General features: G+C 41.1%; 1 protein-coding gene across 2 annotated transcripts; it reads left to right on the top strand.

The window, feature by feature from the left end:
- The first annotated feature begins 70 nt into the window (after window positions 1-70).
- On the top strand, window positions 71-22,869 carry capn1b (calpain 1, (mu/I) large subunit b). 2 transcript variants are annotated; one of them, XM_029776514.1, is made up of 23 exons: window positions 71-919; window positions 2,517-2,546; window positions 3,289-3,535; window positions 5,285-5,354; window positions 10,444-10,562; window positions 10,944-11,077; window positions 11,469-11,637; window positions 12,109-12,192; window positions 12,700-12,785; window positions 15,357-15,431; window positions 15,651-15,811; window positions 16,927-17,096; window positions 17,324-17,335; window positions 17,419-17,630; window positions 18,664-18,703; window positions 18,993-19,058; window positions 19,176-19,233; window positions 19,536-19,600; window positions 19,833-19,901; window positions 20,008-20,086; window positions 20,913-21,026; window positions 21,918-21,976; window positions 22,069-22,869. In XM_029776514.1, exons 3-23 carry the CDS (start codon window positions 3,290-3,292, stop codon window positions 22,093-22,095), a joined length of 2,115 nt encoding a protein of 704 aa, XP_029632374.1. In that variant the 5' UTR covers window positions 71-919; window positions 2,517-2,546; window position 3,289; the 3' UTR covers window positions 22,096-22,869. The 2 variants fall into 2 exon arrangements, with proteins under 2 accessions (XP_029632374.1, XP_029632375.1); XM_029776515.1 differs by lacking the exon at window positions 2,517-2,546.
- The last annotated feature ends 384 nt before the right edge of the window (window positions 22,870-23,253 follow it).

The raw sequence follows: 23,253 nt of genomic DNA, 5'->3' as shown, positions 1-23,253 counted from the left end.
TGAATCCATCGGCTATATGTAGGCTTTTAGGTTATAAACCAACGGTCTACGACTGGCTAGAGGTCTATGCGGCCTATGATGCCCAGTTGCGCACCAACTATACACGGATCTTGGCCCTTTAATAATACGCTAAATACGATTGGGTGGATAAGATTGGTTTGGTTGATTAATTTATGCTAAACCGCGCGGCACCGCAAATAGGCACCACACGTCATCAGGCGAAAGGGAGGCGCTCCTTTCTCAAACCAAACAGTAATCTGCCTCGCTCGGTCATTTTGGCAACAAGGCAGCATGGTGCATCGTCCAGAAGCACATCTCATTTCCATAAAATACATGTTTGAATGTTCTACCTAGTTTTCATTGGGAAAGCAGAGAACGCGTTTTTATCTAACCCAATCCCCTTTGCATGGGAAAACACAGAATCCTAGCTTCATTGCGTCACTTTTGTTTTGAACTGCATCACATCCGGCCGTGATTGTGAGTCCCATAGGGCGGCGCACAATTGGCCCAGCGTTGTCCGGGTTTGGCCGGGATAGGCCGTCATTGTAAATAAGAATTTGGTCTTAACTGACTTTCCTAGTTAAATAAATGTTAAATAAAAAATGAACCGACTTCGCCGTGGGCTTTGAACGGGACTTCTCGCTCACGCCCGGGAGGCAGTCCTGTACCAAATCGAATGTAATCAACTTTTAGCCGTCGCAAAACACGCCTGCCCGGGCGGGATTAATCGAACCCCCTCATTTTGATGCTGCTAAACCCCTCCCATCGGAATGGGCTGGGCAAGACACTGCAGTAACAACACTGATTGCATCTTTGTTCTGGCCTTTACTCAGATGACATGATAGATATATTTACACATATCGGTTTACAGAGACACAACGTCACCTCGAAAAGTGTCTAAAAAGATTTAGAGTCAGTGGTAAGTTATGTCTGATTTATGATTTGGAATGCAAGATGCATGTCTCTATGTGATTGTGTTATTGAATTGGGACTATTTACCGAAATGAAATGCGCTGAAACTCAGCATAACAGCATATATTGCATGTTACCATGCTTCATTGCAATGGTAATCTATGTCAAGCATGTCCAGTCATGGAAATTGTTTGGATGATGCAATATGATGTGATGAACTGCTCAGTGTCAGCTGATTCCGCCAAACATGGCAGGCGACTCTCTTCATTGACAGACGTAATCCTTGATGTCTTTTTGCGATATGATTTCTAAAACAACGTTAATTCGCTCTGAAAGGCTCCATTACTTTCATACACCCTTCACGGTCAATACTTGACATGCTGCTCTGTGGCATTTTATTCATACAATTATAAAAAGATCATGAACTCATTTGATCCACTGGAAACAACATGAACAAATGTGATATGCACAGGGATTATTGCAGAAAGTAAAGTAGTCTATAGGCCTATACTTTAAATGAATCGCAAGCATGCAGATTGTGGTTAAATGAATTGTAATAAGGAGGCTAACAGAGTGTTATTAAGGGTTTATTTTAAAGGTGATGCAGCTTTCTGGAAGGGGTGTGAACCTGACTAGACTGAAATCAATACTCAAAGCAACAATTTGATCAATTCGATGCAGGCTTACAGGATTTATCCAAGAAAATGAAATGATCATGCAACGTTTTCTTGATGACCATGAAATGAACAAGAAATGCAAATGTAATTCCACATTGTTACCTATAGTGTTGGCAGGCAAATTGGCGTTAGTTCTGATGGACTTGCCACAAGCATTTCAGTTTCAATCAACGATATTGATTCAAATGTATTGTTGCAGCCTTTATTGATATATCAATCCAAATGAATGCCTTGTTAGACTTTCTATCTGGTTACTATGTAAAATGTATATATGGAGTATACCCCATAAAAATTTATTTTATTGGCAATAGAAGACGAGGGCTGTTTATTGTATTAGGTGCACGGTGTAAATGAGTGCAAAAACAAAAGGGGATTCCAACTGTTTTAAGATTGAGCATCACTACCAGTTTATTGAAGTGTGTTTGATTTCCACAGCAAGTGTCTTTGGATGGAGGAAGGGAGTCATTGTCTGCAACAATAGAATTCTGTTTTTAGGTCCTACTTTGTGATGTACCATACAGATCTGCTACAACGATCGACTATCGTACCATAAACCTTTTTCGTTATGAGACAGTTCATCGTTCAAAAGCGGTTGCTTCTTGTTATAGGTCTGTGATGCTACAGTGCTGCTGTGTTCAAAGCAAGCCCTGCCCCCCTCTAGTCAATTAACCTAGTGAATGACATGACATACTGTACCATCCAGCTCTATAGGTACCTATAAGAGTTCTCTACCAGCTGCTGTCCTTATCAATCTCATGTCAGTGAAATGTACAACACGGACAACATGGACAACGAACAGTGCTTCTTGCTTGCATGTGTGTATAGCTCACTGCTTTGCTATACTACAGTGAAATTCCAGCTATGTATGTTTGTGACTGCGTCTGTGAAGACTGAATCCTAAATTAACTGGACTTTTGTTTCCCCAAGCCTGCTGCCTCCCACACTGAAGGACTGAAGGTACAATAATATAGATATGTGTTCTTGTCATGGTTTGTTCAGTGACTGGAATGGAGTCTAATGTACAGATTGGAATTGTAATCCATATCTCTAACTTAACCATCAAATAATGTTTTATGCTGCAGTTTCAGTTTTGTGCCTGACAGAATTACATGGATGGACACAGGGTTTCCTTCCTCTATATCCAATTATGTTAGAGCATGATCACCTTTTTTAGGGCAGGCCAGGAAGAATGCCTCTTCAAAGTATTTGAGCATAGTGCTTGTTCTACCCTATAACTATCCAGCCATATAAACAAAATATATTTTTTATATGGCTGGATATAAACATACTGAAAGTGTATGATCAATAGTCAAACTGTATCTGCGAAAGGCTATCATTTTTGTAAGCACACTAATTCATTTACATGAAAAAAAACAGTGGAATTCCAGACAATCCAAATGCCTTTACATTGTGGCACTCAGTTTTATCTATTAAATATTCAGACAGCACTCAGAGAGAGTGTCCCACCCATGGCCACTCTGGGCCCATCATGGCTCCTAGTTCTAAGACATTATCTCCATTGTCATGAGTAAAAAACGTTTACTGATAATGAGCCACATCGTACAGTGTCCCCTCTCATTGGAAACAATGTCCCTCTGCCTGCAAGTTTATTCTGTTGGGGCTATTTATATGCTAGCTTCCAGTAACCCACCTCTTAACACACGCACACACACACACCCTCTTATTTTTTCCATCCCAGCATGTACCCATTCGGAGGAGTCTCAGCGCGCATCCAGAGGGAGAGGCTACATGCCGAGGGAATGGGAACCAACGAGCGGGCGCTGAAGTTCCTCAACCAGGACTACGAGGCCTTGAAGCAGGAGTGCCTGGAGAGCGGCTGCCTGTTCGAGGACCCCTGCTTCCCCACCGAGCCATCCTCCCTGGGCTTCAAAGAGCTGGCCCCCCACTCATCCAAAACCCAGGGCGTGGAGTGGATGAGGCCCACAGTAAGAGACTGATAGGAGTTAGTGTTCCAAATGAATATTGTAGTTGAAGCCATACAAGAGATACACATACAAATCCCTTGGTATTATCAACCCTTTGTGTTCCTGAGCGGCGTAGGGATCTAAGGCACTGCACCTCTGTGCTATAGGCGTCACTAAAGACCCTGGTTCGATTCCAGGCTGTATCACAACCACCCGTGATTGTGAGTCCCATAGGGCGATGCACAATTGGCCAAGCGTCGTCCGGTTTAGGGTTTGGCCGGGGTAGGCTCTCATTGTAAATAAGAATTTGTTCTTAACTGACTTGCCTAGTTAAATAAATGTTAAATAAAATAAATGCAGATCTCAAGTAAGGATTTGTCCCTAAACTCATAAATGGTATTGCAAAAAAGTGTGTAAGCTATTCTCGTGGTGTCTAAATGGCTTTTGCTCCAGCCTCTGAATCAAACCCTATGTATGTGCTACTTGAAGACACATGGCACTCTAGATATATGTTGTGCTTGTGCTGAGAATTAAATAGTTATTTTGGCATGGAGGGGCACAATGAATGGCATGAGAAATAAAACAGGTGGTCTTTTCAACAAAGAGGGTTAGGGCGTTGAGAGTTAGCTTTTAGGGTTAGCATTTCACCAAACCTGAAAAGGTGCTGTTTAAGATGAATCTCTCATTGTGACTTCTGTGTACTTATCAGTAATTCCTCCCACCCCATGCAAAGATAAAGGTCGCAGTTGTAGGTCGCAGTTGCCAGGTCGCAGTTGTAAATGAGAACTTGTTCTCAACTGGCCTACCTGGTTAAATAAAGGTGAAATAAAAAATATATATATAAAACACTCAAACAACAAATTAGTCCCTTCCTTAAATATTTATCCACAAATGGTTGATACGTTACTGTGGTCACAATGTGCCAGTCTATTGCTGCTTTCAAATAGTTCTTTGTATTGGTCTTGGAAATGTATTTTATTCTTTACTACAGGAAAATGTTAGTGTCTGGTGGGCAACAAAACAAATGTAACTGAAAATCCCTCTTTCGCACAGCATGTGATGACACTGTCATTCTGTAGCAGAGATAAAGACAGCACTGTTGATAGATTAACGTGGCGGTGGGCTGGCGGGAGAGCCATGCTCACTTCAGTCAGCGTCCCTTGTTGGGGAGTGGTGAACAAACAGTCTAGAGGCCTACATGCCAGACATATCTCCTCCAACAGCTGCTGCTTGTGTATACTAACTAACAGCACAAGCTGCTAAATGATTGAAATATCTGAAGGCTGAGAGGGCAGCCATACCCTCTCCCACTAGCGGCAGCTTTTCACTCCTCAAATCATGCTTTGATGTCATTTGACTCTGTACCGGTACCCCCTGTATATAGCCCCGCTATTGTTATTTACTGCTGCTCTTTAATTATTTGTTATTCTTATCTCTTTTTTTGAGGGGGGGGTGTCTTAACTTCATTGTTGGTAAGGGCTTGTAAGTATTCGGCACATGTGACATAACATTTGATTTGATTGAGAGAGTAACAATCTACTTTTGACAGACTTTTTGAAAGCTTGAAAAGTTTGACTAAAGATACTTTCAGTGTCAGTCCAAAATGGACATGGGTTGAAGTTGTAATATCCTAAGTAGGGGTACTGTAGTTACACAAACTTTTGCACCAGATTTAAAAACCTCAGCCACATTTTCATTCATGATATGTGTCTCTGTACATATTTGCGTGTCTTTAAAATACTGTTACTGATTTTACTTCATTTTCAATAGGAGTTTTCAGATAACCCTGAGTTCATTTTGGGCGGTGCCACAAGGACTGATATCTGTCAAGGAGCACTCGGTGAGTATCAATGTGTTTAGGTGTCAATGTGCTGTAGTAGTTTGACACTAAAAGGGGGCTTAATGAAAGGCCTTAAAAAGACTATGTATTTCTGTTTTCTGCAGTGTGGTACTCCAGGAACTACAGTACTACTATTGTAATAGCTCAGACACACCGGTAGGATTGTCAAACGTTTGGTTGCCGACAGTACTTAGCTATCGTTAGCTATCTAGCGAACTAATAAGCTAGTGCACATTAGCAAAAAGTACTTATTCGAGCACAAAACTTCTTAGCTAGACGTAAAAGATGTAAAGACTTGCTCTAGAAAAAAAATATGTATTATGCAGCTTTATTGTTTTATTTAGAACACTCTGACGAAAAGGGTGGATTAGACCAGAAAAAGTGCCTTATTATTTTCCCCCTTGTCACTCCTGTCGGCTCCCCCATGTGGAGGTTCGTGCTCGCTGATTGGCTCAAAGTCAAGTTATCGGCTACTGCCTAGCATTGCGATTCTACAAGTAGAAACTGCAGTTTTGGCGGTATCAGGTCGGTACTCAGCAGGTATGTATTTTGTACTAGCAAGAAAAGGAACGGCCTCCTTCTGTGATAAGTAACTATTGGCAGTCTATCTACACTCAGATTTTCTGTGTGTTTCTTGCTTAAGCAGTTTCTGGGAGACAAAGTCCCTGTTATTAAAAAAACCTTGTTGCTTAACAGCAGTGTCCCTCCTCCCCCTAATGTGTTGCAGAGTTTTCAATGTGAATGTTATTTTCCTCGACAGGGCACTTAAGTGAAACCAGAGGACTAGAAAAACTAACAAAATTACTGCCTGCATGGAACAGTGAATAGCTCTTCCCTCATTCTGAGACATACAGTAGTTCATTCTGCTCCATAGAACAGAAAAACAACTAATCAATTCTTGCCAGACCTAACTTGCCTAGATGTGCAGTGGGATGGATTACAATTATGGTTTTTCACATTCCTTGGAAGTGGTGGGAGTTCTGTGTGTGCTGTTCTGTGAAGGAAGTAGTATACAGCGTTGTATGAGATCTTCCATTTCTTGGCAATTCTCGCATGGAATAGCTTTCATTTTCAGAACAAGAATAGACTGACGAGTACCAGAAGAAAGGTCTTTGTTTCTGGCCATTTTGAGCCTGTAATCGGACCCACAAATGCTGATGCTCCAGATATTCAACTAGTCTAAAGAAGGCCAGTTTTATTGCTTCTTTAATCAGGAACACAGTTTTAAGCTGTGCTAACATCATTGCAAAAGGGTTTTCTAATGATCGATTAGCCTTTTAAAATGATAAACTTGGATTAGCTAACACATCGTGCCATTGGAACACAGGAGTGATGGTTGCTGATAATGTGCCTTTGTACTCCTATGTAGATATTCCATTAAAAATAAGCCATTTCCAGCTACAATTTTAATGGACAAAAAATGTGCTTTTCTTTCAAAAACAAGGACATTTCTAAGTGACCCCAACCTTTTGAACAGTAGTGTACATATACAGTACTAGTCAAAAGCTTGGACACACCTACTCATTCAAGGGATTTTACTAATTTCTACATTGTAGAATAATAGTGAAAACATCAAAACTATGAAATAACATAGTAACCAAAAAAGTGTAAAACAATTCAAAATATATTTGAGATTCTTCAAAGTAGCCACCCTTTGCCTTGATGACAGCTTTGCGCACTCTTGTGTTTCAACCAATCAGCTGTGTTGTGACAAGGTAGGGTTGGTATACAGAAGATAGCCCTATTTGGTAAAAGACCAAGTCCATATTATGGCAAGAACAGCTCAAATAAGTGAAGATAAATGACAGTCCATCATTACTTTAAGACATGAAGGTCAGTCAATCTGGAAAATTTCAAGAACTTTGAAAGTTTCTTCAAGTGCAGTCGCAAAAACCATCAAGCGCTATGATAAAACTGGCTCTCATGAGGACCGCCACAGGAATGGAAGACCCAGAGTTACATCTGCTGCAGAGGATAAGTTCATTAGAGATAACAGCCTCAGAAATTGCAGCCCAAATAAATGGTTCACAGAGTTCAAGTAACAGACACATCTCAACATCAACTGTTCAGAGGAGACTGCGTGAATCAGGCCTTCATGGTTGAATTACTGCAACGAAACAACCACTAAAGAACATCAATAATAAGAAGAGACTTGCTTGGGCCAAGAAACACAAGAAATGGACATTAGACCCGTGGAAATCTGTCCTTTGGTCTGATGAGTCCTAATTTGAGATTTTTAGTTCCAAGCGCCATGTCTTTGTGAGACACAGAGTAGGTGGACAGATGATCTCCTCATATGTGGTCCCCACCGTGAATCATGGAGGAGGAGGTGTGATGGTGTGGGGGTGCTTTACTGGGGACACTGTCTGTGATTTATTTGGAATTCAAGGCACACTTAACCAGAATGGCTACCACAGCATTCTGCAGCGATACGCCATCCCATCTGGTTTGGGCTTAGTGGGACTATCATTTGTTTTTCAACAGGACAATGACCCAACACACCTCTAGGCTGTGTAAGGGCTATTTTACCAAGAATGAGAGTGATGGAGCGTTGCATCAGATGACCTGGCCTCCACAATCACCCGACCTCAACCCAATTGAGGTGGTTGGGATGATTTGGACGGCAGCCAACAAGTGCTCAGCATATGTGGGAACTCCTTCAAGACTGTTGGAAAAGCATTCCAGGTGACTACCTCATGAAGCTGGTTGAGTGAATGCCAAGAGTGTGCAAAGCTGTCATCAAGGCAAAGGATGGCTACTTTGAAGAATCTAAAATATATTTTGATTTGTTTAACACTTTCTTTGGTTCCATTATTCCATATGTGTTATTTCATAGTTTTGATGTCTTCACTATTATTCTGCAATGTAGAAAATAATATCAAATTTAAAAAAAACCCTTGAATGAGTAGGTGTGTCCAAACTTTTGACTGGTACTGTATATCTCTTTTGTAATAGCTCTATGTGTAAAAGAAGAATGACCTTGACTAGGCAGCTGACTGTTTGGGTGTGGAAGAACCCATTTGTGAGTCAGGGAGACACTGGTAATGATTCACAGAAAGGCTAATAGCGGACACGCCTACAGAGAAAGCGTGCTAATGGATCTTGGCTGATGTCCCATGCAGCAATCTCTGTTTGCAAAACAGGGTGGAGGGAGGAGGATAACGGATCTAGCCACTGGAACGGAATTCAAGATAAAAGATTGTTCAATCAGCGAGCTATCAGTCGTGATTAATGCCATGATCAGCTTCCTTTTTAACTAGTGAGAAAATGTTGTGAGTAGATCCCAGGATATGGCCAAAAAAAGCCCAAAACTGTTATGTTCTTGGGATCTCACAAGTCTTGTTTAAAGCTTCCTCATATCTCTAGTCTAGCTGGAAGTGAAAAGGCGGTCGGATGTGTAATTGTTATACACACGACGGGCTGAAGACCCAGCCCACAAACAACTTCTCTCTTTCTGTCTTTGGCAGGAGTTGACTCTCGTGTTATGTCACAGCCTATGGGCTCCCCCTTTGTTTGTATTGGGGAATTAACTTGATGGAGTTATGTAGCCTTTCAAGCATTCTATAAGGCTCATCAAACTTCAGGTTGAAGCTAACCAGTGCTTGAAATGTAATAGAAGATGTGACAATGATTCACAATCTGATAATACTCCTCACTATAAGGTCCATACTTTAACTTTTTCACCAGCAAGCAGTGCTTAACTTATTGAACATATCTACTTCTGAGTATACACTTATATGGATAAGGCTGCTGTCATATGCACCCACATTAGAACACCGACACACTAGAATTTAATGTTGGAGAATTTCAGATGAAGCCAATGCTTTTTGAAGTTGTACTTATGATGGACAAAAACGGACAATGATATTGGTCATACACAATTTTAATCTGTTCATGCGTTTGAGTGTGGCCTTCGCCTTAGGATTTCAACCCCTCAGTCGATAACAGCAGTTACTTAGCTTAAAAGAAAGGGATATTTTAGCAAGACCTCGAGGCCAGAGCAACCCCCAGTAGTGACATTGGGGACCTTTAACATTGCATTAGCAATCCCCATATCTCTCTCTATAGGGAAGTAGCTTACTCCCCACACCAACTCAGTTACAGTACATGACCCCTTAAAAGCTGAATAAATTTACATTTGAGTAATTTAGCAGATGCTCTTATCCAGAGCAACTTACAGAAGTGAGTACATACATTTTGGTACTGGTCCCCTGTGAAAATCAAACCCACAACCCTGATGTTTCAAGCGCCATGCTCTACCAACTGATCTACACGGGGCCATAATAGTTGAGGTTGCCTGATGGATTTAACAATGTGACGATGGTGGGAATAAGCCTTTGACATGTTCAGCTGTTCTTGCTGCATGCCATTGATAGTAGTCTACTGATGGTGCATGATTTCAGTTAAAGCAAATTGGAAGCAATTTTCAAAGAGCAGTTGAGGTTTTGGAAAACAAGAACAAATGTTTGAAGGCTTGGCTCAGACTGGCCAAAATGCATTAGGTTGGCTATTCACTCACTACTAAATGCTGAACAAGGTTAATTTGAGCTGAGTGCTTGAAATGAGTTAAGTGTTTTGTTTTCTACTAACAGCAGCCTTCATTTAAAGTGGTGAGATAGAAACCGCACCAGACAGTGTAAATGTTGTGTTTTAAGACATATGGGTAATATTTTACAAAGATGCACACATTACTAATTTAGGCTATGGTGCCTTTTAGATTTTGAATGTTAAGATTTCTGTATCGTTATTTGGCATTATTTTAAGAAAACATTTGAGGCTCAGCTAAACTTGCTCATATTTATTCACCCTCTCTCACACTTTCACCCAAGGTTGAAATGATTAAATTTGAAAATGCTTTAACTATTTCCCTCTTCTCCCATCTGGACCAGGTGCTTCTATTCTGAGCCTGGTTCCTCTCTAGGTTTCCTCCTCCTCGTAGGAAGGTTTTCCAGGCCACTGTGCATCTGCTTGCTCTTTGGAGTTTAGGCCAGGTTACTGTGAAGCACTTGGTGACAACCGCTCAGTGTTTAAAAAGTGCTTTATAAATACATTTGATTAATTTCTTTTTTACTATTTTACCTCTGGCTAGGTGACTGCTGGCTCCTGGCAGCCATTGCTTCCCTCACCCTTAACGAGAAGCTGCTACACAGGGTGGTCCCTCATGGTCAAACCTTCCAAGGCAACTACGCTGGCATCTTCCACTTCCAGGTCCATTCAATCAAACAGAATAGAGGAAATGGAATAGGAAAAACCTTTTAATGAAAGATAATATAATAATACAGCGTTGTAGCCTAAATATGTAAGAAAGAGTGACTTGCCATATTCAGATTGAAGTTTGATTGGAGGTATTTTAAATCAACCTTTGTAGGAGGCTCAATTCCTGAATTATCAGGTCACAGGGATTTTCCACAAAAAAATTCCCAGAGAGACAACAGTTCTGGCATATATTATTAGGTGATTATGGGAAGCACTTAGAAACATATGCTGGAGACGTTATTTAGCTTCATAGGGGAGTATAAAACAATTATAACCTTCATGTCTGACTCCAAATTCTTCACCAACAGTAATGACTGTTTTGTTTGTTCACAGTTCTGGCAGTTTGGAGAGTGGGTGGATGTTGTCATTGATGATCGACTGCCTGTCAAAGATGGCGAGCTGATGTTTGTTCACTCTGCTGAGGGTAACGAGTTCTGGAGTGCCCTGATTGAGAAGGCTTATGCCAAGTATGATTTTCCTAATATTAGCTATTGTCTGTGTCAAAAGCTTTAAATGTTTTTAATGGTACTGTAAAACAGGCTTTAATTCAGGTATACAGTGCATCCATCTTAGAATATAATTGTATTTTTTTTCTACATTTTATTTGCTACACCAAGTAAACAGTGTGTTCATAAAGCATACATGTCACAAGTCCAGTTAGCTCTGACATGTGTAATTGCATCATACATTCCTTAAGCTTTCATAAATCTATGTAGCTATAATGTTATGTTTATTATGTTTGTTTTATGAACGTATATTTCATTTACGAATATTGCAGATAGTGAATACTTTTACATTGTTGCATGAAGGGATATAATTATTTTCCAGGATTGACACATTGTGACATTTTTGTGTTAGACTGAGTGGCTCCTATGAGGCCTTGTCTGGTGGCAGCACCACAGAGGGCTTTGAGGACTTCACCGGTGGCGTGGCAGAGTTTTACGAGCTACGTAAGGCACCTAAGGATCTGTACCGGATCATCGGTAAAGCCCTGGAGAGAGGCTCCCTTCTGGGCTGCTCCATTGACGTAAGTGGCGTCCCTGTTACATGACACACACGACAACCTGCAGTATACATATGCAGTCCTCTCAGATGGGGGTTGTTTCTGGATGGGACCTAGGTCACTGGTTCTAATCTAGGTTGACATTTTCCCCCATTCAGCTTTTAAATTCCCCAAAACAACAGAATCACTCACAACATGAATCTTGGCTTATTTTAAAACAACCTATCTTTCCACATAATGGAATTGGGATCTGCAGTATTCTCATCGTTTTGCCTCTGGGGATGTTTTGAGCCAAAAGTGGTCCCCTAGAATGGGCAGAAATATTGGTTTAGACATTGCCTCATTGGACAGAAATGGGCACATCTTCCCAAACCCATGGGCATACAGTATTTTGTTAGCCTGAAGCTACAATTATAGTTTTGGGCAAAGATGTCATGTCCCAAGTGTGTGTGGTAACAATTGAATATGTATGATGACATCTGTTTGCATTCCCAGATCACCAGTGCCTTCGACATGGAGGCAGTGACCTTTAAGAAGCTGGTTAAAGGCCATGCCTACTCTGTCACAGGTCTGAAGCAGGTGAGTGAGTGAAAATAAGGCTTTGTGGAAAAGTGAGGGTTTTGCCTCTTCCTGCGGGCTGTTTCAAGCCTTAGGCGATTGTGCCTGATTCATACTATAGGGCATCGAACCATACTGTAATAGCTCAGATTTTTCATTTTCACATGATCCTTTCCAGCATGGTTCCATGGTGGATTTGTAAGCAGGCCAGCTAAGTACAACTTAGCATAGCCTGGCTCAGTTTGACCCTAGTGTGAATATGGAATTGGAGGAAAAGGAGTGGTGAAAACAGGAATATAAACAAATCACAAAAAGCAAAATAAGAAGCATTTATTCTCCTCATCTTTCAGTAAACAGGCAATCTTTTACAGAAATTACTTATTTCCAAATTAATAGTTATATGGGCATCTGTGACTATCAAACAACATCATGATTGAGAAATTCTACTCTCAAATTGAAATGTGGCAAGTGGTTAAAATTTCTAAGTAAAATCTGACCCAAATTTTGTGTGTCTGTCTATCATCAAAGGTGGATTTCCGGGGTCGCATGGAGAGGTTGATCCGTATTCGTAACCCCTGGGGTCAGGTGGAGTGGACTGGGGCTTGGAGTGATAAGTGAGTTCACATCACAACCATCATGCTTTTCTGGACAGTGTAGGGCTCAGTCGGGTATAATACTCAATGTGCATCAGCAGTTTTTCTCTTGTCAGTCACTGACAGTCACTCAATTAGCCCATGTCAGCTAACATTTTATAAGATTGCTAGGTAAGTTAGCCAAGCCAGCTATATCTAAACCTTCATGGCTGAATTACCTACTGGGCATGAAGGGCATGTGCCCAGGGGCCCTGATCTTCAGGGGTCCCCTGATCCAGGGGTCCCCCATTTGATATTGTTATTCACCCAGATATCGTATGAACATGGCTTAAGTCGAGGCAAAATGTGCTTTAAAACTGCAACCAAATCTCGCTTAGGGCTCTCAAAAGGCTGGGTGTGTGTCTGTGTACATCTGTTTGTGTGCACGAATTCGCTATTCAATTTCACGGTATACACCATCCAACGAAATGCTTACTTGCAGGTTCCTTCTCGACAATGCAAAAACAATAAGAAATAAGAAAAGTTAAGGATACGAACATAAAGTAAGTTACTAAGTCGAATAATAATTTTAGCATAAGTATAATAGAGGAAGCCACAATTTATAATCTAATATTTACACTTGTTTTGGGGAAGGGGGGATTTGGGGGCAAGTGTTTTTAAATTGCGCAGTATTTAGCAATAACAATAAGAGTCTGTTAGCAGCAGTTGTGATGTGTGTGGGTGGGTGTGTCCGTGAGTGGGTGCATGTGTGCTAAGGTGTGGAGAATGAGAGGCTGCTAGTCAGTCCAGTTCAAGTGTTCAGCAGTCTGATGGCTTGTAGATAGAAACTGTCTCTGAGTCTGTTGGTATCAAATCAAATTGTATTTGTCACATACACATGGTTAGCAGATGTTAATGCGAGTGTAGCGAAATGCTTGTGCTTCTAGTTCCGACAGTCTCGTGCTCCGATACCGCCAGGCTCTTCACCAACCGCTGAAGGGCCTTGCCTTGCGGTCGTGGATGGAGCAATTCCTGTACCAGGCCGCGATTCAACCGGTCAGGACGCTCTCGATAATGCAGCTGTAGTATTTAGAGAGGACCCGGGGTGGCATGCCAAATGTCTTTAGTCACCTTAGGAAGTAGAGGTGCTGTTGCACTCTTTTGACAAGAGTGGTGGTGGTGGTATTGGTTAATGTGACGTCCTCGGTGATGTAGACCCCGAAGAACTTAAAACTGCAGACTCTTTCTACTGCAGTCCTGTTGATGTGGATCAAGGCATGTTCCTTCCTCTGCTTCCTGAAGTCAACAATCAACTACTTTGTTTTGCTGACGCTGAGGGAGACCACAATGCCAGTTCACTTACCTCCTCGCTATAGGCTGACTTGTTGGTGTCATGCAAAGCCACGCAGTCGTGGGTGAACAGGGAGCACAGAAAAGGGCTGAGGACACCCCCCTGGGGGGCCCCTGTGTTAAGAGTCAGTGTGGGGGAGGTGTTGTTACCAATCCTCACAGCCTGTGGTCTGCCCGTCAGGAAGCCCAGGATCCAGTTGCAGAGCTTTGTGTCGAGCTTGGAGGGAACAATAGTGTTGAACTGTAGTCAATGAACAGCATTCTCACATAAGTGTTCCTCTTGTCCAGATGTGTTAGGGCCATGTGAATAGTGATGTAAATGGCATCTTCTGTGGATCTGTTGAAGCGATAGGCAAATTGGAGTGGGTCCAGTGTGCCTGGCATGCTGGCCTTAATGTGGGCAATGACCAGGCTCTTGAAGCACTTCATGATGACCGGGGTGAGTCCGATAGGGTGATAGTCATTTGGGCATGTCACCTTGTTTTTCTTGGGCACTGGGACGTAATGTTCTCCTTGAAGCAGGTGGGGTCTACAGCCTGGGACAGTTTGAAGATGTCAGAGAAGATGCCCCCCAGCTGGTAAGCACTAGGACTGAGATGATATCGCAATTGTTTTTCCATGGCAAAAATGAAACGATGCAGAACAAACTCTTTGGTCCTTTAAAAACCTTCTGTATGTAAAATGTTGTCTGCTATAGCTTGGAAAATAAATAAATGTGACTCTGGATGACAACGTGATGATGTTTGTTACCAACATTAGGGCTGTTTTCCTAAAGAAGGTGAATCTGCTTTGTGTTTTGTTTCCTTGCCACGATACTAACAAGTATCGTGTTACTGGTATCATCCCGGCCCTTGCCAGCACACACTCATCTGGGCTGGTGGGTTTGTGAGTATTCACTCATAAGAGTTTCCCTCACGTTAGCCTCGGAGAGCAAAAGCACCTGGTCATCCGGAGCAGCGAGAGTTTTCCTGGATGTCTGTAGTCTGTAGTCCTTGCCACATGCGTCGTGAGTCTGAGTTGTTGAACATCAATTCAAGTTTGAGTCTTTATTTACTTTTTGCGTCCCTAATGGATTTGCGGAGCTCGTACCTGCTTGCCTTGTACCAGATTTTTTTCTGTACTCTCTCCCTTTAGTTTTAAGGTTGTTGTCAGTAAGATCTTTGCATTACATTTCTATTGATCAGTTAAACAACACTCATCACTGTCTCTCTCTTTTTCTCTCTCTCTCTCCGTATCTGTCTCTCTCTCGGATATTGCTATTAGTTCGTCTGAGTGGGATGCGATTGATCCAACAGAGAGGGAGGACATGAATTGTCACATGGAGGACGGGGAGTTCTGGTGAGTTCACATTCTGAGCTATCACCTTGTGTGTTTTCCACCCACAACTCTGTTGTTTTTCTATGGTGTCCTGTTTGTTGGGGCTGGACCCTGTATACCACACCAGCACCCGATAATAATATAACCCAACCCACACCTGACCCAAACCAGATGGAAATATAAAATATTTTATCAAACCGATTCTGTCTGTCTCCCTTTCCCTGCTCTCTGAATATACAGGATGCCCTTCCAGGAGTTCCTGCGCCAGTTTTCCCGGCTGGAGATCTGTAACTTGACAGCAGACGCTCTGAGTGATGACAGCCAGAGTTTCTGGAACACCATTAAGTTTGACGGAGGCTGGAGGAAGGGCAGCACGGCTGGAGGCTGCCGGAACCATCCAAGTGAGAGAGCACCATGACCACCACACTACACCCACTACCTTGTAGGCACTTGTGTAGACCTGGGAGGATTGGATAGTTGTAAGCAATATGGTAACAATTCCACTAAGGTGGTAGGGGCAAGGAGTTGATTTTGGATTCAGAGATACACTTCAACTTCATCAGTCACTGACTTCATGTATTTTGTTTATCACATGAGTTGCATACATTGTTCATGGATTGCATATGTTGCAACATACAAATATCCTAGTGAGAACATACCATAACATATTTTATAAGGAATATACTGATATTTTGGTGTTATGCTTTCAAGTACCTAGTTATGACATTAGGGGGTGCTGTAGGATCATAGACAGAATCAGATAAAGGAGAGAAGTGAACAGGTACTGCAGCTCTGGGGCCGTATGTATCGGAGGGACGTAATCTAAGATATTTGCCTGTTTGTTTGTTTGTTTGTTTTGTTCACGTGGCAAAGTCACCATACAGACCATATCAACGGCGAAGGTTGGCTAATCTTAAATCGTTTTGCAGGCAATGTCCATGGCTCCGACCGGCATTGCAATTTAGGCAACGGAAATGTGAATGTAATGTGTAGGCTAGCATTCCCATGTTGAAGCCAATTACCTTTTGTGAAAAACTGGGTACATGTTTTTTTTTAACTAGGCCTATTATAGGGTTACTGTAGGCCTATGGCGTTTTAATAAACAGTCTTCAATGGATAAGACGCACAGCCATGCCCTCCTAATGAATTGGAGTTCATGACAACGGAACATCAAACACCGTAAATGCACAACCACATTAAAAGCTTCGGAGCAGGTTTTCATTGGCCAGTGAGTGGTCAAGCCCTTGTTACACCTACAACAAATGAATGAAAAGCGTACCTCTACACTACCGCCAGCTGTTGTGCCGATAATTTCCGCTGTCAAAACAAGAAAAATATTCCTGACACACTCACAGCACTGCGCGAGTGTGCTAAGATTTACGTTTGCGTTTGGTTTGTTAAAATAGAGCCCTGAGTTGAGTTAGAATTGACTGCAGGCGTTTTTACTTGCTATGTTCAAAAGGAGGTAGAACCCAAAATATACATTATCATGACCTCTGCCTTCTGTCTTTGTTAGACACCTTTTGGATCAACCCCCAGTATAAGATTACCCTGCTGGAGGAGGACGACGACCCTGAGGATGAAGAGGAGGCCTGCAGCTTCTTGGTGGCTCTCATGCAGAAGGATAGGCGCCGCTACCGACGCCAGGGCCAGGACATGCACACCATTGGCTTTGCCATCTATGAGGTGAGGGGTCAAAGGTGACATGGTGACATGCCAGTAGCAGAGGAGAAAATTAAGCCGCAATTAAAGTCGATGAAGGGTAGAATAAACTAAAGATACATTTTGCCAAGTAGAGGTAGATTCTGTATATAATGTCTGTTTATTTGATGTGATACCCAGTGACCAAAGTATCAACAGTAAACCAAAACAAAATGTCCCTAAAACTGACCTTGGCCTTTCTATTATTACAGATTCCAGAAGAGGTATGTAACGGTTTCACGCACCCACATAAACACACACACACACACAAACTAGCCCTATCTACCCCCTGTCCTTCTTCTCTCAGTTTAAGGGTTGTCAAAGTGTTCACTTGAAGAAAGACTTCTTCTTGAAGCACTCATCATGTGCACGTTCTGAGACCTTTATCAACCTGAGGGAGGTGAGCGCACGGCTGCGCCTGCCACCCGGGGAGTACCTGGTGGTACCCTCCACCTTCGAACCTGGGAAAGAGGCTGATTTTGTCCTCAGAGTCTTCACTGAGAAGCAGTCGGAGACACAGTGAGTATAGTACAGTATAGTAGTACTTCAGGGATGTGCAACTTAAATGGAGAAATATAGTTCTGTTAGCAGCAAAATTGTCAATCCTAAATAATTTCTCGTCTGGTTTTCTCAATACACCTCAATCAGTTGTTGGTAATTATGTACAGATGTTGGGTCTTAAATTGACCAGTTTCGTTGCAGGAGAAAATAATCCTGCAGTAGGAGGATTTGAATGTTTGAAGAAATATTTAGAATCGCAGCCAGGGGGCAGCTGGAAGCGGCATTTGTATACAATGCAGTATCGTACCTACATTTTAGGCCTACTGCAGGTCCACTGGGCACCAGTTCAACTAGTTTTAAGATGTCCTTTTTCTCGATAATATATACTGTAGATCTAAAAAATCATAGGCTTTCATGGGCCATTGTGTAGCTGAGGTAGCCTACGCAATGGCTCATGAAAACCAATGATTTTTTATGACCATGGGGGGAGTAATATATTTTACATATATACAAAGTATTGGTCATTATGATCATATTATAGTTTAAAAAAATTATACATTTAGTATTTAAATGAAAAGAAAAATAAGTGAGCCTGGATCCCCCAACCCCACATATCCAACAAGACTCCATTCAACCACCCACCCACAATATCTATCTGTGTAATTAAGCTATATAAAATGACAGTTGTTGATGAGTATGGCTGCATTTCAGATACATTTTTGTACATTTGAATGTTGGTGTAATAGGACTTAGCCTAGCGTTTGACTGCCCCCGCATGGAGAGAAAAATATAACTTTTCAGGAATCACATTTGAATTTCCTGATGCAGTAGGAAAATTATCAGCGACAAAAGCGTGATCAAGTTAAGATTTGACATCGGTATACCACTAGCTTCTAGACATTGGCACAATTTGGTAAAGAATTGGAATAAGAGTCTGTGGCTATTGTTTTGTATGGCTATTACTGAATGTAAAAAGCAGCTTTGGTATATTCTAAACAATGCATGTAAATATTTATGGAATTTATTTTAAATAGTTGCTATGTCATTTCAGAGAACTGGATGATGATGTGGTGGCAAACTTTGAAGATGAGGTAAAGAGACAAGCTTAGATGTTCAAGTGTCAACTCCCTTGCAATAAGTGCTTACACCAAGGACTTGACTCAGGGGTGCAAATACTTATGCAATTGAGACATTCCATTTTTCATTACGGGAAAAATAAAAATGTATTTTTCTTTAAGTTTGAAAGTGTGGAGTAGGTGTGTGTGCATACATACATACATACATACATACATACATACATACATACATACATACATGCATACATGCATACATGCATACATGTATCAACATGGATGGACAACCGAGTCTTTATCTTCACAGGAGGACATCTCAGAGAGTGACATTGAGGACTCATTCAGGGCCATGTTCGCTCAGTTATCTGGGGAGGTGAGTTTGAAATTTGGTTTTGCTCCGAAGCGCATTTGAGTGGAAAGATAATGTGTTTTATGTTTAACAACATGGAAACATTTTGAGTACAAAACCATTATCTGCTTTATGTTTTAGGACATGGAGATCTCTGTCCGTGAGCTCAGGACCATTCTCAATAGGGTGGTGACCAAACGTAAGTAGTGTTCATTCAATGCTCTACAGGTCCAGGGGGTTTAGTGACTCATCATCCATTCAATGCAATTTCTGAAATGTGGTCTGTTATCCTATATTCAGGTAAAAGCTGCAGACACCATTGATGTTTTTAAATCACTTTTAAAACCCCACCTTTTTAGCCGGGCCTTTAATAAGTGATTATTTTACACATCTTCTGTGATCTTATGTTTTTTTATTTATCCTCTTTTAATGCTTTAACTTTTTTCATTTATTGTTTTAATGTAAAGTGTGGTATAATTTTAAATTTGATTTGATTCCCAGACAGGGACCTGAAGACTGATGGGTTCAGCATGGAGTCCTGTAGAGGCATGGTCAGCCTATTAGACGTATCCTTCCTCAGCTAGTCACTTTAACACTCCCTACCCTTCATTTCAATACATACTCAACTTTATTTGGGCAAAGGATATATTACGGCAGTATTAATGAAAAATACAATACATACATAACCAATTGCATGATCACAAAAAAAAACATTACTTTGATATGTGACAATAACAGACAAATGTTGCACTCCATTTCCAATTGCTATCATGACACCTTGACTCACCTGTCACGCAGAAAGATTGCAGCGCTCGCCTTGGTATAGTTGAGTTTCAGATTCTGTGGAATAAGATCAGGAAGTGGCTGGTGAGTTGAAATATGCTGATAATTGTATGACAATATTTCACTTCTGTAATAGTAAAATTGACAATGGCATGCAAGAATGCAAGGCTCTTATCTCTTCTTTTCCCAGGGAATCTTCCGCCAGTTTGATCTGGACAAGTCTGGATGTATGAGCTCCTATGAGATGCGTCTGGCCTTGGAGTCTGCTGGTGATTACTCTATCTTCGCACTACTGCATTGGTGTTGTTCAGTAGACACGAAACAAGCACAAATATTTTTGAATAGAGTAAAACAGAGATAAACTAGCTACCTGAACTTGAAAATAACGTGTAGGTTTTGCTACAGTGTACCTACTGAACACAATCCAGGGGCTTCAATGAAACAGCTAACGACGATAACTTTTGTACTATAACTCTACATTATTTATGCACTACAACACATTATGAATTGCAGAGTTGATGTTGTCAATTAAGTCAATGACATTATAGGTAATTCAGTACTGTTGATATCACAAGAGGTTGGTGGCACCTTAATGGTCCCGTGTGGCTCAGTTGGTAGAGCATGGTGTTTGCAACACCAGGGTTGTGGGTACGATTCCCACGGGGGACCAGTTCGGAAAAAGAAATGTATGCATTCACTACTGTAAGTCGCTCTGGATAAGAGCGTCTGCTAAATTACTAAAATGTAATGTAAATGTTAATTGGGAAGGACAGGCTTGTGGTCATGACTGGAGCTGAATAAGTTGATGCCATCCCATTCGCTCTGTTCCAGCCATTATTATGAGCCGTCCTCCCCTCAGCAGCCTCCACTGGTTGATATCAATGGATATCACTGCTTTCATCTTTACAGTCAGACTACAGTAGCCTGGTTCCAGATCTGTTTGTGCTATCATGTCAACTCCTTGTCACTTATTGCCATTGCATTACTATGAGTTGACATGATAACACAACCAGATCTGGGACCAGGCTTAGACAATGTGATGTCGGAAAAACACTCTTTGGTTTTCATGTGTTACATGCTTTATGACCTTCACAGGATTCAAACTGAACAACAGGCTGAACCAGGTGCTTGTGGCCAGATATGCTGAAAACGAGGTCATCGACTTTGATAACTTTGTCTGCTGTCTGGTCAAGCTAGAAGCCATGTTCAGTATGTATTTTTTTTGTCTTTGACTACACAACCTGGTCCAGAAACAACATTTAGTCCTGAAAGTATTGGATATATGTAAGCTCCCCTATGCCTGATTGGAATGGTTAGTGGAGCCATTATCACCATTTTGCATACATATCTGATTCTTTTAAATCTACAAAGGGGGGTGAAGGCTAGGCCAGCGATTGTTTCTGGACTGTGATTTTGTGAATGAATTCACATTATAATTTCATAACTAGGACCAGGATAGATTTTTGACTTCTGTCTGTACTGGTAGTTCTGTCCTCCAGCACCAAGACATTGATGTAATGTCCTCTGAAGCTTACAGTCATTCATCACATCTTCATACCTTAATCATTTCCATAAATATTCTACTTATCACACATTAAAGGGATACTTCAGGATTTTGACAATGAGCATGCTAGCAAATACCCATAGACTTAGTCTTTGTGATAACGCTAGTTAGTATTGGCTCACAAAACGACCTCTACCTTCCTTCATACTGGACACAGAGACATAAAAAATGGTATCCACAAGTTTATCCAACTCTGGGGAAGTAGATAAATGGCCTCATTGCCAAAATCCCAAAGTATCCCTTTAAGCTTCAAAGCATGTGAATTGTCCATGCACTCTTCTATGAACTGGGGCATTAATATTACTTCTGCTACTCAACATAACAAAAAACAGTCAGCAATGGTTTTTCATTTGTAAACAGCAAGCAGGGAAATAATTTCACAGAGATGTTTCGTTATCAGTCGTTAACAGGGGGGGTGCATCGAATTACAGGTTAAAGATGTCATTGGTCAGATGGTCAAGAAAAGTTAATGGCCTTAATTATAGATAGTGTTAAAGCACAATTAAAAATATATATATTTCCCCTTATTTTCACAGAGGCCTTCCAGGAGTTGGATAGAGAAGGCACTGGAACTGCTGAAATGAATATCACAGAGGTGAGACCATTTGAATTTCAATGCTGTGTCTTTTGATCACTGATTCACTATGGAAAACATAACCTTATCCACTCTGTCTTTGTCTCTCACAGTGGCTGTATATGACCATGTGTGGTTGAAGTGTATGGTGATCTTGTATGCTGTAGAAGAGGACACATACACTCCCATAGTAGAGGACAACCATAGCCTCAAAGTGCCTCCAAAGCATCTCAGTGCACCCAAATAAGGCTTGCATCATCTCAAACAACCCCAAAGAAACTACTACTTCCTGCTGTTGAATCACCACTACAAATACCTTGCTGCCTCTGCTCAATAACTTGGCAATTGCATTTAACCTGGTCGATTACACGTGATGAAAATTAAATGCTCTACTTAGGGAGTCGCTGCATATAAATCACTGCACGCATTATACAATGGCAAAGCTTTCAGGGCATACTGTTGTGCAAAGAATGCCTGTATTTTTTAAGTTTCATTCCAAACCTCTTAGGTTTTCCTCTTTTGTTTAACCATCAAATTCAGATGCTAGTCTGTAATAAGAGATGTTGACATCATACTCTGTGACATTATGTATTTTTTGGCTACCATTCGCAGGTTCTTGGATTATAGAAAGTATGTAGAGCTGCTAATGAACTGCAAATTGTACTGATGCCTTAGTCTTTAGGATACCTCAGTACAGTAAACTACATCAGTTAAAGACAGAAATATAACTAATCTTTTTCTCAAGATGGCAATTTTAGTCTAAAAATCGGTGAGGGTACTTTCAACTAAAACACTAAATGTAGGAAAGGGACTCATCAAAATGTGACAAGGTAAAAAGTAACTTTGATGCATATACTGAACTGCACATTTTAATTCTGCGAAGAATGTCACTGAATAAAAACTGACTGATCATGTAACTTTTGAGTTATTCGTTTTCTAAAGATGATTAAGAACATGGTTAATGCAGTTATAATCCCTAATGCAAACAAGGTGTGTATGAATGTAACTTTTTTTATTATTATTTATCATTGATATGAAAGATAAGGTCCTTTTGCTTCCAAAACCGTACCGCAAGCAATGCATGTTAATGTTCAGACCAAGCGTCAGGGATCTTTAAAGAACTCTCCCCTACAGAAGACTCCTTTGTCCAATATCTTATAATGTAATGAAACTTAGTCATGATCAAGCACTACCCCAACACTTGGTTTGCTGAGAGGTAGGAGAAATCTAACCACTTTCATATTCATACATTGACATGCAAGGACTAACAGTCCATGAGATCTTGATTAAACATTTGA

Source organism: Salmo trutta, chromosome 14, assembly GCF_901001165.1.
Source record: "Salmo trutta chromosome 14, fSalTru1.1, whole genome shotgun sequence".
Lineage (NCBI taxonomy): Eukaryota > Metazoa > Chordata > Actinopteri > Salmoniformes > Salmonidae > Salmo > Salmo trutta.
The sequence above is the reverse complement of the archived record's forward strand: the minus strand, read 5'-3'. Positions and strand labels throughout refer to the sequence as shown.

Bases quoted from the DNA above. Each gene is read 5' to 3' on its own strand.
- capn1b (XM_029776515.1), top strand. From the start codon at position 3,290: ATGTACCCATTCGGAGGAGTCTCAGCGCGCATCCAGAGGGAGAGGCTA. The intron at 15,812-16,926 runs GTGAGAGAGCAC...TGTCTTTGTTAG, and splicing joins AGGCTGCCGGAACCATCCAA to ACACCTTTTGGATCAACCCC. The intron at 19,902-20,007 runs GTGAGTTGAAAT...TTCTTTTCCCAG, and splicing joins ATAAGATCAGGAAGTGGCTG to GGAATCTTCCGCCAGTTTGA.